The sequence below is a fragment of the Rousettus aegyptiacus genome, unplaced genomic scaffold (genome assembly GCF_014176215.1).
Source record: "Rousettus aegyptiacus isolate mRouAeg1 unplaced genomic scaffold, mRouAeg1.p scaffold_m13_p_5, whole genome shotgun sequence".
Taxonomy (NCBI): domain Eukaryota; kingdom Metazoa; phylum Chordata; class Mammalia; order Chiroptera; family Pteropodidae; genus Rousettus; species Rousettus aegyptiacus.
In genome coordinates, this window is record NW_023416308.1 from 82,360,933 (window position 1) to 82,378,344 (window position 17,412).

The following is a 17,412-nucleotide window of genomic DNA, read 5'->3' on the forward strand; positions in this document are numbered from 1 at the left end:
ACAGTCTTAGAGGCTAGCTGGAAATCCTAGACTCAGGCACAGTCTATAAGATATACTCTCCAAGGCTGTGTACCTCCTCCTGCCTGTGTAACTATGCACACATTTTATGTGCACAATTAAAAATATCTACTAGGTCCTAGGCAACATGCTCTGTACTGGGAAAGGTACACCATTAATGCCATCGACGGAAACAAATTTTAATAAGCAGTATAAAACTAGATAATGATAATACAGCCATTGGTGGTAAAACAGGGATGAACAAATATGTAACAAAAGGTATGGGTAACTGGCAGAGGAATGGAGCAAGTCTCTAGGCAGTTTAAGGAAACTTTGGCAAAGAAAACTTCTGACTAAGCCCTGAAAGTGCTGAAGACATCCTAAGAAGGGTGAGGGGTATGATGCAGCTGGAACTTGAAACAAATTGAAGAAAAAGATGAGAGAGAGAAGGATGGAAGAATGGGCAGGTTTTGATAAAGGGCCCCTTTCTCTCTCCCTATGCCCCATCCAAAATGCAATCTGTGGTAGCAAAACTCACCTCATTTTCCACTCAGAGAAGTATAGAAGTCAGATAATCAGGTAAGAAGTTACTATATACTGAGTAAATTCTGAGCTTATCTCCTCTAACAGGACTATAGTTTAAAGAAAGCAAGATTAGCCTCCTCAATGAGATCTGCACCCTGTTTGCAGTCGCCCAGTACTTGAAGCTCATACACCCTAGACCTACCCACTGTCCTGGACTTTAGAAAGTTCTTGTGCTTGAGTCTCCATCAGGTGGCTCTCTGGCCTCCTGCTGACTTGCAGTCTCATCTGACAGGTGAAGCCTACACTGGCCAGCAGGAAACACTCCTGCCCTGTCAGGCCCTGGTGCCCACACAGCTACAGTGACAGATTTTTTTCACCACACACAATTGTCCTCTAGAATATGGTGTGCAAAAGTCTCCCTTCCAAACTCCAGGCTTACATGTTCACTTGTTCTCTTTCAATTGTCCTCCCAATCTTCAAATTTTACTCCTCAACCTTTTTGTCCATTTAGGGAATCAAATTTAAGCACTTATTGTTATTTCATAACCTCTCAAGGTAAGCTCTCTAATCTACCAGGGTTTTAAATCTGCTTTCTCGCTGTGGTCTATATACACAATAAACAGTCTAAAAGTCATATTTCCGTGTTGAATAAAAAGAGATTCTGCAGATTTAATCAACTGGCTCACACAAAATTTCCCCAAGGTCTACAGGGAAGTCTCATAATAAAGAAAACCAAGAAAAGATGCCTAAGGAAATGCTAAATAAAAATGTCCAACAATTGTTTGCCAATGTAGAAAGAACCAAACTTACAGGAAAAGACAGAGACATGGTAGCCCTCCCTCCTCCTCCTCCTCCTCTAGTAGCTAGAGTACAGAAAAAATGCAAAAGATATAACATCGGGAGAAAGTAACTGTAGGTTTAGTGGTTTCTGGAAGTGTGAGGCCTTGGAATCTCTCCCCTCTCCCTTTCTGAGTAAAATCTGTGGATGTAGAGGACTAGAAGGGTCATCTAAAAGCCTTTTTAGGCCCTAGGGAGACTCAGGCAGGGTCCAGAGAGAAAGAGCAAGGGCTTAGTTACTTTGGGCTTGCCCTGGGCTCAGGAGAAAGCAAAAGATATAAGGGAATATCTTACAAGTTTTCTTTTAATCCTCCACTCCTTTCCTCCCCAGGATAGTAAAGAGACCGAGAAAATACCATATGCCCAAGAGATATACAAGTTACCTGAGTGCAGGAAGGAGAGGAGGAGCCTCAAAACTGAGGTAACCAATGAGGACCCCATCCTTCTAACTACCTCTTTAAGAAAGCCGTTTGGGAGCATGCAGATTGAGAAGGTAGGGAGAACAAATATAGTAGAATTAGTCTTCTACATATAAAGAGGGAAAATTGGGAATGCTTAAAAAACCTCATACACAACTCGAGTTTAGCTGAATACAGCAGTAATGACATACTAAATACTCTTTCTTCACACACAGGGCTTTCCAATCCCCCCACCATTCCTGAGAGCCTGGTTCTACTCCAGGTGGAGTGGCCTTACTTGGTGAGCTCATGATCTGAGAGGAGCTGCTTCAGGTGTCTGGAAAGTAACTTTTTTTCCATGGATAGTCGTACCCATGCTCTGGCCTTTCCCACGTCAGTCTTGATTTCCCCGATGTTCTGGATGTGCCTGAAGGGGTAAGAAGAAAAGGGAAGTAAAGAGCAGGGTGGGAAATGAACTCACAACACGCCACCTGTAAAATAAAAGAGGCCCAGTGAGGCACCCCTATCCCACCCTGGGAGAGTCCACCTCTTGTTCTCTAAATCTTGGGTTTCCATGTAGCTTTGCCAGGCAGCAGTCTCACCACAACTTTGGGAGGTAGAGGAATAGAGGGGGAACCAAGCTAACCCAAGAGCCTTTAGGCCTTGAGATACTCTGGTTTAATTCTCCAAAAATGTCAGAAAACCCAACTGCTTATACAGCTCTACAAATGCACTGTGAGGCACAAGACCAATGAGGAGGGCTTTCTAGTTAACTAAAATACTGCAAAGCCCAAATCACTGAGATCCTGCTATTTAAAGCAGATACGTAAGCAGTACCTAAAAACAGGATTTTAATGGCTTATAACATATGAGCCCACACTGACCTCATATCTTGAATGAGGGAGATTCTCAGGGGAGACATGACTGCGCTGGCATCAGACTTCCTCCGTTCTGAATCAAGAAGTATTCCTAGAACAAACAAGTTTGTGATGTCCAAAGAGATCTGACTATCCAAATAGTTGATTAGACTTCTTATCTCAAATCACAAATTTCCATAGGGAACAATTACTTTGATAACACTGGTTTATCCCTCTAGGTTTCAGATTTAATACCTTTACGCATATTATCTCATTCAATTTTCTAACAACTTATAAGATAGCCAAGGAAGATATCACAGAGGGAACTGAAATCCAAAGAGGTTAGCTGCTTTTCCCTAGTCACCATGTGGCAAAGTCAAGTCCCCTGGCTCCTAATCCAACATGTTCTCATCATAATCCATGGAAGTAGTGCTTCTACTTGGAGCTACTACTCTTGTCTTGCTCTTGCTTCAAAATGGGACACAAAAGAGCCAAGGGGATGTTTAAAGAGTATTTTCCAGAATACTTAGGACCTCTAGATATGATACCTTTATATCCTCATATCTGGCCCAATGTTTAAAACTTAGTATCTTGGTCACTTAGCAATAAGTTCTATGGCCTTCCTAAAAAGATTTTTTACTCTCATATCCAGAAAGTGGGCCAAAAAACTTCTTATTAGGCTACTTAGGGAGCTCTTGTACCTGGTTTTCAGCCACATTCAGTAGTAGTTGAAGTCAACTAGTTTAAGGGCAAAGACACACTGAATTCATGGCTTTCTTTTCACTCCCATTTAAACTGATCTTTACCATCAGGATATGAACATCCAAGAAAGTTAAATGAATTCTCTGGCAGTAAGAGGAGAATGAAGGATGGTGTAAAGGGGAGATGCTGCCAAGAAGCAAAGGAAGGAGGGGAACTGTCCTGGCAGGAACACTTTAGAATGGTATAAAGAACACCAGAGCAGGAGACAAAAGGTCAGGCTCCTAATCTCTTCTACCGATTCACTATGTGATCTTGAGTGAATTCTCTTCTTCCCTGGATCCCAGTTTTCTCCTCTTATAAAAGAAGGCTGAAATAGATGATCTCTGGGGTTCCTGCCAATTCTGATATTTTTATCAAATGAGAAACAGGAAAAAAAGTGTAAGGGATTATTCACACCAGACCTTCATGTAGGACACTGACAAACAGGCTCTCTTAACTGATAGATCACTTTAATGTCCATCTCAGAGAAATAAAACAAAGACTCTGAAAAGGGCTTGCTCCAAACACATCAGTACCACCCAAATTCATTTAAAACCTAAACTCAGAATTCTAAGACTGGCCTCTTGCTGATATGCCTTCCATCTCACTGATCAAAAGGGTATATAATGAAAGCAAACTGCATGGCTATGACATGCATGCTCTGTGGTTCAAAAAGCCCAATGGCTTAATATTTTAAAGAGAAAACATTACAGAGCAAACGCTTCATTGACTTGGAATAGTCTGCTGCAAATGATCACTCCAGTGGGGAATGGAAAAGTGGGTAGACGGAGTTCTCTCTAATGGTGCAGAGACCATCTTACCTGAGGTACTGAAACTTCCTGATGTGAGTTTTCTCTGTCGGTTTTCCTGATAATGTAACAGGTGGGACCACAAGGCTGATTTCCCCTGCAACAACACAAGGGAAAAATATCTATCAGTTTAGATTTCAGAGGCCAAGGCATCTAGTGAACCAAGTCAGATATGACTTAAACATATAGATATGGGCTTTTATTAAAAAGCACCTATACAAAAGGTCCTCAAACAACATCGTTTTGTTCAACATTGTTTCCTTATAATGTTGATGAGATGCCACGGAAACTTAACTCTTGTTTATAACAATTAGTCTATGGTAAAATCGGTATCGTTACGTATCGTTTCACTTAAAGTCACAGAATCTATCAATGATGTTAAGTGAGGACTTACTGTACTATTTCTTACCTCAATGTACACTTAAGTGCAAAGTATATACAAATATATCTCCCTACTAAAATCCAGGAGAAATATAAAGAACAGAAAAGAGAAATGGTCCCCCACCGGGAATAGAAAGGAATGGCCAAACAGAGATGTGAATGGATCAATAGATAAGAAAGAAAAAAGTGACTTCTCAAACAAGACTAAAATAAATCATTTCGATCTTTAAAAATAAATAAATAAATAATTGAAAAGTGAATGGCCTATCAACCTCTAAATGGTTTATTGGTTGAAAATCAGTTTGGGTACAGCATGATGACTCTTGCACAGAGAAGCTGATATCCAGTCTACAAGATTCTATGAGAGCTCCTGAAAATCCTAAAATCTTTAAAGGCATTCCATTCTTGCTCTTAGTGCAGGCTGGGGAGAAATCCACTATGATGAGGATTTACTATTGAAGTTACAATTGAAGAAACCTTCAGGGAATAGGCTGGTACTTAACTGCAAGGCTAAGATGTTATAGTCAATATAACAAATGCTTAGCATTTGGATATATGAGTTACAGTTTAAACTATTTGAGACGTGTAGTAATTTGTCATCTTACCAAGGCATAAATCTGAATAGCATTTGCAAGCCTGATATAAGGGGCAATTTGCCTAGGTAGTGGGTGAGCCCGGCCAGCCATCCAGAAACCACTTTGTCTCTTTCTAGTCATCCTTCACTATAGCAACCCTTGTTATGTGATAAAATCTTTATTTCAGATTCGTGGTAAATGTTCCCATATAGTTGATAAAAATGTAATATAATGTTTGTTTTAGTAGTGAGATTTATTATAATAATTTTATAAATGACTTTAGTTTTGTATTTTATTAAAGTAATAGTAATGATGACAGAACCTACCATATCTTGCTTGAGGTTTGCTATCAACAAAGTTAAATGTTTAAAATACAATATTTTATGTAATGCTCCCAACGATCCTATAAAATAGGATCCTCATTTTCTTTAGAAAAGAGCAAAGATCAGAAAGATTAAGTAATTTGTATTGTAGATGATCACAAAGCTTGTAAGTAGAGCGTTGAGATTCAAGTTTGTATCTGTGTAATGCTAAAAACATTGCTCTTAAAGATGATGCTATACAGACTGCTTCTGAAAGAGATCATTTAACTTTGAAAGTTACACTTTCTGAAGAAGATTTTATGCTCTGTGGTGAATGTGAAGATTTAAGGGCTCGAGATTTTTCCCTTGAAAATATCAAGGATCTATTCTGTTTCTATCCACCAACTTGATCCATTTTGGAGAAAAAAAAATCGAGAATTTGAATAGAAAAAAACCCTCATCTATGCATTAGCAAGCTGTTGACATAAACTTGCTGTATGTTTGGATTTCCCGCAAGATTTAACCAGCTTAAAAAAAAAAAACAACTTCAATGGCAATTTTTTTAAAACACAAATTAAAACTGGAGAAAACTACTTTTGATTCACTTAAATACTAAAAATTTGATAAAGTAGATGTTTGACAAAATCAATGAGACTTACAGCACCTATACACTGTTACTAACTGGTATACTAATATAATATATGCAGAAGATGATATGAAAGCTTAAAATATTCATGTTCTTAGAGATAGTAGATCAATTTCTAGAAATCCATTCATCCATCCATTTATCAAAACCATTAGAGTAGGCTCCTAAAAGGGCAAGTATTTTGATTTATTCATTACTGTATTCCTGCATGTAGGCAGACTAGGAAGGCAGCTTCCCTTAATACAATTGTGTGGATGTGACACACACTAAATATAGCTGGTCACCAGAGAGCCCTCACATGCCATGACGGTGAAGAGCCAAAGGCAATAGCAAAGCCAGGCCATTGTGCCAGAAGGACACCCTGGCTCACAGTGATCGTGCCAGTCAAGGAGGGAGGGCAAGGGAAAAAATGAGAGAGCCGTAGCTGGGCTGAAGCTCAGTCACAGAGCACTGGGGTCTTTCTAGTTCAGGAGACATAGATTATTCTTTTTCCTCTTTTGCAAAGGGACTGATAGAGACTGCAAGGTTTAATATAGCCTGACTACCCATCTGGGGATGTGACTACACAATATACAGATAAAATATACTATCGGATTATTCACAAATCTGAGGATCTCCTTTTCACTTAGCAGTCCCTAAAAGGCAACAATTACAAACTATTATGAAAAACCAAACTTCACCTCTTATTATCAGAAAAATATACTAGCGTAGGACACCCATCTCCTTGGACTATGTCACCAAAAGCCAAAGAGAGTAGTGAGAATAACAGAGGTTCTTATGAGGACTTGCTACAGGCAGCCCTACACACAGACAGCCATGGTTAATAATTTTTAGGAGGCTAGCAGCAAAAACTGCTGTTTGGGTTCTCCCTACTTTCTAAGTAATAAAAATGAGTATTTGATCATTAAGGTACCCCCAGAAGAGGGCTTTGGGCTTTAAGATCACTCTCTGAGAGTGAATTAGGTCACAATCTATGCATGATCATGCACCAAATTCATGAAGGAGACAAGGTAAATAGGCTATAACCTTTGAACTGGAACATAATTGAAGAATGTCTCAGCAGGAGAAAGGTGCTCTTCACGCAGGCTAGTAAAATGAAGCCATAAGGAACCATGCTTGTAGGAGCTTAACATAGTGCCAACCCCTAGCTGTATATGTGTCTCTGAGAGCATAAATGCCCTGCCGACAAGCACAGGCCCTCACCTCCCCCTGATGACACAATCAGTACTTCACTTTTAGCACTCCAGAAGCAGGATGCAGAACAAAATGGAACCTCAACTGAAAAGTCCCATTATTTTGTACTGGTTTCTCACCAAACAAGTAGCCTCTGTCTATCCAAACTGAGAAGAGAATCAAATGGACTCCAAAAGAAATTCTCCATGCTGTGGTAATTCTTGCAGAATGTGGCTGCAAGGCCTTAGAAGACAGGTTTAGAATACATGATGATATATACATTTTTAAATGCCTATACATTTTTATGGCAAATATTAAAAAGTTTTGGGTGCATGTATTTTACCAAAAAGCTGAAAGAGCTCAACTATAGTGCTGGGCTTGCTAAAGTTTAGGAAAATTATAAAATGATTATGTATATTCTACTCATCTGTTATAGATAACAGGAAATAGAAATCCTTCATGTAGACCCTGGCATAATACAGCTGTCATATGTTATATACCCACCACATGCCAGGTACCTATTTTTATTTCATATAATTATCATAACAACCCTGAACAGTAAGTTTTATTAACTCTGTATTACAATAAGGAAGATAAGACTCAAAAAGCACAAATCACTTCAAGTCACTCAATGGAGCTAGGATTCAAATCTAAGTCTTTCTAACTCCAAAGCCCATAATGTTGCTACTACACCACAGGGCTCTGAAAATTTTAGAAATGTGATACACAAATTTTAACATTAAAAAAAATCTATAATCACAGTGTTGTTTATAATACTGAAAAATCAGAAATAACCTAAATGACCAACAATAAGGGACTGATTCAAGTATGGCACATCTATACAATAATACAGTAATTAAAACTGAGATTTTACAATAATAATAACCACAAACATTTACAGAGAACCTCCCAGATATCAGGCTCTGAGCTTAGTGCTTTACATGAATTATCTTTTCAAATCCTCACAAGAATCCTATGAAGGTGGGTACTTTTAAAATTCTATCACACATATAAGAAAACATTTTTATAAAATTAAGTGGGAATCAAACCCAGGTCGATCTGATTTATACTTTGAGCTTTTAAACACTTCCTATACTATCACCCAAAATTAGTGGAGGTCATGGAAAAAATATTTATGAGGCAGAAAAAGCAAATTACAAAACATTATGTACAGTATGATCCCATCTGGATTTTTAAAAAAGTTTTATTGAAATATAATTCACATTACCATAAAATTCACACTTATAAAGTATATAATTTTCTGCACCAAAAAAATCTGGTTTTTATTATATTCAGTTATACAACCATTACCACTACCTATATTTAGAACATTTTAATCACCGCAGAAAGAAATTCCATATCCATCAGCAGTTACTCCCTATTTCTCCCTCCTGCCTCTGGCATCTTTTAATCTACTTTCTGTCTATGGATATGCCTAACTGGACATTTCATTTAAATTGGGTCATACAATAGGTAGGCTTTTGTGATTGGCTTCTTTTACTTATTATGTTTCAAAAGTTTATCCATGTTATACCATGTATCCATACTTTATTCCTCTATTGCTAAATAATTTTCCATTGTATGGATATACTACATTTACTTTATATATCCATCAGCTGATGGATATTTGGATTATTCTGCTTTTGGTCTACTAAGAATAATGTTGCTATGAACATTTATGTACATGCTTTGTTTTTGTTTTTACATATGTTTCCATTTCTATTGAGTACATGGCTAGAAGTAAACTTTCTTGGTCATAATATAATGCTACATTTAATATTTCAAGGAACTGCCAGACTGTTTTCCAAAGTGGCTGCACTATTTTACATTGCCACTAGCAATATATGAAGGTTCCAATTTCTCCAGATCCTCACTAATACTTGTCATTGACTGTCTTTTTATTTTAGTTATTCTAGTGGATGAGAAAAGTTATCTTATTGTGGTTCTTTTGAATTTTTAAATGTATGTTTGTACATGAGTATAAGTACATTAAAAAATGCTTTAAAGGACAGACATGGTAAACTGTCTCCACCCTCAGAGAGCATGGTATTTCTGAACTCCAAGTTTTCTCTTTCTTTGTGTTCCATCTCCAGACGAGGGCCAGCTGTCAAACAGGATCTATCAGTCTGGCCTTCAGCTCTATTTGCAGGATGGAAGATGCTACTTTTAAAATGTCTGACAAACATACACATTAATGAAACCTATTTTTAAAGAAAATAGTTTGAATCATATTTATTTAATTATTTGTTTAACTATTTCAAGTCCCACCCCATGCACACCATGCACTTGCTGCTAAGCCTGCCAGCTGGAAGAGTATGGGAAAGCTAGTAAGTGAAAACAGAAAGACAGTTTGCTCAGCAGGGAGAGGCCAGACATTCTTTACCTGTTTTACTTGTAACCCATGACTCCAGATCCTTTCCAGGAGGTCACAAAGGCTGGCGATCAAGGTGTTCTCTTCCACTCCTGTGATGTTGACCTCACCGTGCCCTAGCTCCACAGCCTCTCTGCCCATCTTCTCGACTAGCATCCTCTTGGTCTACAAGAAATCATTTGGTAGGATTAGATAACCACAGTGAGCAGGATCACATGCAACTGGAGAGGGTTGTAGCCACCTGCACAGCACATCTGCTAGGCTGGGAATGATAAGATGAGTACAACCCAGAGACATAGAGGGTATTTATTCTCTACCACACAGGCCAGATTATGATGGAATGAATTCTTTAAAAGTTTAGTAAAGATAAGAACACAGTAATCACTGTATAACCCTGGGCAAGTGATTTCATCACCCTGGATTCAGTTTTTGCATTTATGAGATAAAAAGAGTTGAAAAGAACCCTCTGGTCATGCTAACTTCTGACATTCTCCGATTTTACTTAACTGACCTTATTAAACAAATCTTCAAGCATTTAATCCTAGAAATGTATCTGAAGTACCTGTCAAGGAAATAAAAAACTGAGGAGGAATAATTTACTTTTAGGTAAAAATTTTCAAATGCCTATTGTAACAAAAAAAACAAAAAACAAAAACACACACTGTATGATAAGCATAGCTCCTACGACTGTGTGTTAGGCACTGTATTAAGCATTGTATTATCTCATTTAAGCCTCCTAATGACTGAGATAAGAATTATTACTGTTCCCAATTTACTGATAAGGAAATTAAGGTCTGAATTTACTGATTAAAAAAAAGTAATCTGCCAAAATCACACAGCGAAGAAGTAGCACATCTGGCCTTTGAACCTAAATCTGCCCGAGTTCAAGTTCTTAAGTAAGATTTAATCATATTATAAATTTGTGAGATAAAAATTTAAAGAGCAAGGGTAAAACTCACCACTGATACTAACTTTCAGAAGCAACAACTCTTAATGCTTTGGCTTACTTCTTTCCAGTGTTACTATTTAAAATGTTTTTATTTGGAAATATCTCATACATATATGTACATGTATATAGATATATATACACACACCTTATTATATTACTGAAACCATCACCTAGGTTAAGAAATAAAACATTGCCCATGTATACCTTTGAAGCACCCCACATGTCCTCCAATCATCTTGCCACTCTAAAAGTGACCAGTATCCTGATTTATACAATAAAAGTACAGAAAAGCAAAGAAATAATTATCAACTATATTTGCATTCTTAAACAGCATAGTTTAGTTTTGCCAATGTTTTCTTTTGTGATTTGCTTTTTCGCTCAACTTTTTTTTGTAGTTTGTGAAATTCATCTACATTAATGGGTATTGCTGTTGTCCATTTCCACCACTGTATAGCACTGCACCATAAAAATATACTACAATTTACTTATTGATTCTCCTACTGATTGGCATTTGGGTTGTTTCCAGTTTATGGCTATTACAAAGAATGCTACAGTGAACTTCCTATACATATCTCCTGGGTCGTGCTGCAAATGTTTCTCTAGGAAATATACCGAGGAGAAGAATGATAGATAACAATATGCTGTTTTCCAAAGTGGTCATAACAATTTATATGCCCAGCAGTATGAGAGTTCCTGTTGCTCTATATGCTACCCAACATTTGGTGGTGTTAGATTGATTGCTGTATTTCTTTAATTCTAAGATATACATTTTTCCATATGGTAACATCTCTGAAATTGGGATGTATTTTGCAGTTATTGTTGACCAGGCAATGCAGGTAAGGAAGTTATAAATGACCGGGCTTGTACCTCAAAACCTGAGGATGAATATCAGTGTCTTGGAAAACAAATCTCAGAGATAACAGAAAAGCCCTCTTTCAGGAAAGGCAGCATCACCAATGTTCGTGACAGAGGAAAAACAACACTGTGTGGAAATTACAGATATCAATGGCTCAGAGTGAACTGACAGCAGCTTTTTTTAAAAAAAAATCTGAATACAAAATATCAGTACTACTATATCAATCTAACTTGCAACAGTAATCATTTCTTCAACAAAAGAAAGTATATTTGATTTCATCCTATATATGACTACTACTTGCAAACCTAAAATGCAGGAAAATTTTTTCCCATTGACAAATAAACAGAAGATTACAGTAGAGACTAAGTTGAATTGTCCTAAGAAGTATGGTATACTGACTTGGTTAAAAGGATACATTTTTATGAAATATTATATATATCATTGTATTAACGAAATTTTTAAAACCAAGAAATTACATTTATAACTAAAACATTAAAAATTAAAAATGACTGTCTTTTGATCCAGTAATCCTTTTTCTGAGTATACATCAGAAAAAACTGAAATCATAATCTCAAAGAGATACCTATACCCCATGTTCACTGCAGTATTATTCACAATAACCAAGATATAGAAACAACCCAAGTGTCTATCAACAGATGAAATGGGTAAATAAGAGGGTATATCAATATATACAATAGACTATTATTCGACCTTAAAAAAGAAGGAAATCCTGACATCTGCTGCAACATGGATGAACCTAGAGGTTATTACGCTAAGTGAAATAAGCCAGTCACCAAAGTGCAAATAATGCATGATTCCGTATATATGGGGCATCTAAAATAGACTCACAAAAGCAGAGAATAGAATGTTGTTTATCAGGGAGAGAGGAAAATAGGGAATTGTTGCTCAGTAGATATGAAATTTCAGTATGCAAGATAAGCAAGTTCTAGAGATCTGCTATATCTATAATTAACAATACAATATTGTGCACTTTAAAATATGTTGGATAGAGCTCATGTTAAGTGTTCTCACCGCAGAAACAAACAGAACCCACCAAAGAACATAAAGTTTTTGGAAGTGACTGATATGTTTAGCATCTTGATTGTGGTAATAGTATAATAGGTGAACGTATATGTCCACACTCATCAAGATGTATACGTTAAATGTGTGCAATTTTTATATCAATTATATCTCAGTAAAGCTTTGTAAAAAATAATTGTCTTTGTAGAATTGAGAAAAACATCCCAACAATGAGCTTAAACTGAATAACACACTTTGGCCTGATACATAGTAGGCACTCGATAAATTCTTGTTTCTAGGCATATATAATCACTGCTATCAAATTAAAATAGAGGCAAAAATATTTTTATATGTGTAAGATTAATCTGGTGAAGACAATTCGACTACAACGATTTCAAGTAAGTAATATAAGATGGCTAAAAACAAAAACAACATCCGTTTCTTAGTTTCAAAGAATACATATTAAGTTTATATCAAGCAAAGTGTGCTTGCTCTTGATTAATGGTTTCTTTTATTTGAAACAAATACACCTACTTCCAAATTAACAGGATCTTATAATTAGTACTATCTCATTATGTTAACAATATTTTTAAAACCAAGAAAGAATGGTCAGAGCCAAGGCTTGGTCTCACCTTGGCTGCCAAGGAACTCGTACACATACAGAGGCGTCCGCAGCTCACCTTATTGCGGCATTCCTTCAGCAGGCCCTCTACAAACTTCCAGTTGGTTTGGGCAATCACTGATGGGGAGAGGTTGGACAGTTTGGGCTGGCGGATGGTGCTGCCCATATTCCTGGCTTCCTGGATGTACTTCTACAACAAACAGAAAAATCAAACTCTTTGTACCCATGCACACAAACTTCAGGCGACGTACTGATGGGTGCCTGAAGAGGGCACTAACACCTGGTACTTTCTTACTGCTTTCCTAGGTTCATATAAAGTTAAGGGCAGAAAGTTTAAAATGCAGCTCTGTAACAAAGGGAAAAACTGAGATAATATGATGAATTGTTTTCTCAGATGTAAGCACTCAATCAGTACTGTAATTACCTTTGTTTTAATGATATAAGGGGTAACACACACACACACACACACACACACACACACACGGCCAAACCATGTATATAACTCAGTGTGCAAATGCATCCAAATGTCAGAGTACTATTAAGAAAATCATTTCCCACTAACCAACCCTATCACCAACCCTTAAGGTTAGGTTTCAATTACTATCTCCTGGACTACTGCTACCTACCTGCCTAACTTACTAGCTACTGCTAGTACATCCTTCCTCCAAAATATTCTGCCCACAGCCTCCATTATACAATAATCACCAAGCTTTTGATCCTGCATTTCCTCTACTTAAAATGCCTTTCTTTATTTCTAACAATCCTATCATCATCTTCCAAGGCTTAAACAGATTCTGACTCCACTAAACAGTCTTGTTTGATGATTACTCCAGGTGTAAATGATCTCTGCTTTCTCTAATCAGTGATCAAACATCACCTTGACTCTCACATGGTCCTTTAATAAGACTCTTCTACCAAAGTTTTTTGTGTACCTAACTTTGCTCCCTTAAAAAGCTGGTATTCTCTGAGGACAAGGCTACTTTCTTGTCATTGTTATATTTCAAAGTGTTTACCATAGTGATTTTGACCAAGAAAGTATGCTCAATAAACGCTACTGAAAGAAGTAATATGGAGGTGACATGGAAGACCCATGGAAAACTTTTAAGGAACATCAATACCTAACGCCCCTTAAGCCATCCTCACAAAAACTCTAAGCACAACTGTATCCTACAAATTAGCAGTTAAAAATTCATAACATACCTTATAATTTTAATTTATTCCTTTAAAAATAGCAAGGGCAAATATATGTTATTTATTTTCCCATTTACTAAGGTGCCAGAAACATATGAAAACAAAATGCTTTATTAAGTTTTATATTTATAAAATTCAAATTTCAGGGTCTTTCCTCAAAAATAAGTTCCTGAATAGGTTTCTCAAAGTTAAACACCATTTTCACAACTTCTCTGCAACTAAGTAAGGCAGGGTCTCCAACTTCAGGTTTATAACTAGAAACTTTACTGGGAACAAGTTATAGTAGAGCTGAGAGCTTACAATGAGGTCTCAAAAGGTCAATTCAAAAATCCTCAGTCCCTAGGTACCTGATAACAAACAACATTTCCTCTCCTTTGTTCCTCTGGGGGAAAAAAAAAGTCAAGATGATCTGTTTTAAATTAAGATACACAAAAAATAGGAAAAAGTTACCCTCTCCCTAGGTTCAGAGACTGACAGCATTAACCCAAGTTTAACATCACTTCTCACTCTAACAGAATTACTTCTTTACTAGCATACCACACACACAGAAAAGCCTCACAAATTTTAAAAGAATTTGTTCCAAGTTTCAGACTCTTATCTTCTATGGTTCCTGTCACACTCCCCAGGGAGTGAGTATGATGCACGAGGAAGTACTGAAAGGACAGTGAAAGTCTCTCTTCTAAGTTCTGACATCATTCCTGAGTGGGGTTGCAAACAGAGCCTGGCTCAGACAGGACCGACATGGCTGATGGTTAGCTGTCACCTGAAGAACATCATACATACTGAATTTGTCATAACTTAGGCCCAGTAACAGGCATCAGGAACTAACCCTATTATTAACCCTTCTTTACTGGGAAAGGTATCTGATAATCAATAATAACATCTTAAACAGTCTGTGCAGATGATCTCTGACCTCTGCTCTGACTTCATCCCTATAAGTAACCACGAGATGATAAATCCTGCCAAAATCCATCGAGTTGTCTGCTTCATTCTTCAGTCTCAAACTACCTTCTTATTTCAGTGGTCACTATACCTCTGCTCCACATTCAGACATGAATGAGGTCACCGCTAGGACATCTGAATAAGTCCAGAAGCCAAGGAAATAGGAAAGAAAAGTAGAATGTAGCATTGTCATTCTTAAGGTGTCTTACCTCTCTCTGGTCATTGTCTAGACGCAGGTGTTCAGTGTGCTGCTTCTGCCGATCTTTCCGCCTCCACTGGGCAGGGGCATTCCTTTTTGTCCACCTAACACAATAAAAACAGGCAATTAAGAACATCCCACTACGACAGTAAGGTCAAATAACAGGAGAAAACTTGAATGTCTAGGAACCAATGCTGTGAAACCACCAAAAAGTCACCAGAGATAGCTCAGAGAACTTGAGGAAGATTAGCTTAAAGATCAGTTACTGGTCTAGAAAGACAACTCCCAAGAGAATGCAGTCATAACTCTCTTGAAACATCTACAAAACCTATACATGCAGATCCAAAACTATACTCAATCAACTCTATCTGGGCTTTGATACACTCATCTCCAAAAATAACTAAAGAACAGCAATCCTGCTGAGTTATCTACTTTCAGCTCAGACACCAATTATTTCAACCACCACTTACTGAAGACATAATGCTAGCTAGGTGTCTGTATGAAATTCAGTCATGAGATAATTTCAACCCATCCACAGCCTGGCTTTTTGAAGCTCATAGGCATGCGGAGCAATACCAATTTGCACAGTAGAGACAGGAGCTGATGATATTTTGTCACCTGTTTTCTTGTTCAAACAAGTAAATAACCTGGATAGTTGGGTCTTCTCCATATTCACTTGAAAAATTCAGAGGTCTTCTATCAGCTCATGTACAGATACTGGATGATTAGAGATCTATGATTAAGGAACTAAATCAGAGAATCCCTGGGGTTGACTCACTTGTTGCTGGCTGGCCCAATGGAAAGCACATCAGACTGCAGCTTTGGGAAGAAGCCTGGCTCATACTTCCCCTGTCCAATCTTCATGTCAAGTAAATGGGGATGAACCGCAGTATGGTCAATTTTTGCCAAACGTAGCTCAATTGCTTTCTCTAGATAAGAACAACAACAAAAAATATTTGTTAAAATATACCATATTCTCCACCATAAGTCTCCAAAAGTACACAAAGTATATCCTCTGACCACAATAATCAATAATAACATCTTAAAGCTACATAACACGCTTCTAAATAACTCATGCATTGAAAAAGAAATCAGAAGGAAAATAAGAACTGAATAAAAATGAGAAAACGGAATAAAAATATCAAAATGTATGGTATATAATTAAAGTATTACTTAAAAGGATATTTATGGCACTAAACACCTATCTTGGAAAAGAAGAAAGGTCTCAAACTAATGACCTCAGCTTCCACTTTAAGAAACTAGAAAAAGAAGCACAAATTAAGTTCAAAGTACAAGAAAGAAAATATTAAAGGCCAGAGTGAAACCAATCAAATAAACAGAAAAAATTAATAAATCTAAAAACTGGTTTTCGGGGCACTTGGCGACTGCCACTGAGCAGATAGGACTCACTCGTTCGCACATCTACTCTGCTTCCTCTGCAACCATGTCTGACAAACCCGATATGGCTAAGATTGAGAAATTCAATAAGTCAAAACTGAAGAAGACAGAAACACAAGAGAAAAATCCACTGCCTTCAAAAGGAACAACTGAAGAGAAGCAAGCAGGTGAATCGTAATAAGGCAGGCATCTCCAATATGCACCACACATTCAACGAGCATTGCTTTCTTATTTTACTTTTTAGCTGTTTGACTCTGGTAAAATGCAAAAAGGTTGGATCAAGTTTAAATGACTGTGCTGCCCCTTTTAAGATCAAAGAACTAATGACAACGAAGGCCACACCTGCCTCTCCCATCTGCCTGACTGGCTGGCAGGGAAGGAAAAGAACTTGCATGTTGGTGAAAGCAGAAGCTGGATGGGATGACAGTGAAATCTAAAGTAAAAACCAAGTTGGTTCAAGATGTCCTGCAGACTGTAAAATGCAGTTTAATCAAGGTCCCATTTTTTTGTTATTCAAATGATTTTAATTATTAAAATGCACAATTTTTTAAACATGCAAATAAAACGTTTTAAAACCTGAAAAAAATGGTTCTTTTAGAAGATTAGTAAAATGAGTTTCTAGC

At 37.2% G+C, this 17,412-nt stretch overlaps 2 protein-coding genes across 4 annotated transcripts in view; one reads left to right on the forward strand and one right to left on the reverse strand.

The window, feature by feature from the left end:
• Nucleotides 1-17,412, reverse strand: part of DENND5A (DENN domain containing 5A) — a 75,629-nt gene that overhangs the window by 8,975 nt on the left and 49,242 nt on the right. For all 3 annotated transcript variants that reach the window (XM_016147367.2, XM_016147368.2, XM_036221862.1), the window contains exons 9-15: nucleotides 16,170-16,320; nucleotides 15,402-15,495; nucleotides 13,118-13,249; nucleotides 9,625-9,777; nucleotides 4,177-4,261; nucleotides 2,642-2,726; nucleotides 2,056-2,184 (exon numbers count right to left, since the gene is read on the reverse strand). In XM_016147367.2, the coding sequence (XP_016002853.2) occupies nucleotides 2,056-2,184; nucleotides 2,642-2,726; nucleotides 4,177-4,261; nucleotides 9,625-9,777; nucleotides 13,118-13,249; nucleotides 15,402-15,495; nucleotides 16,170-16,320 (829 nt within the window). The remainder of the gene's footprint in view (nucleotides 1-2,055; nucleotides 2,185-2,641; nucleotides 2,727-4,176; nucleotides 4,262-9,624; nucleotides 9,778-13,117; nucleotides 13,250-15,401; nucleotides 15,496-16,169; nucleotides 16,321-17,412) is intronic.
• Nucleotides 16,836-16,967, forward strand: LOC107512154 (thymosin beta-4-like). The gene has a single exon (XM_036221865.1). It carries the CDS (start codon nucleotides 16,836-16,838, stop codon nucleotides 16,965-16,967), a length of 132 nt encoding a protein of 43 aa, XP_036077758.1.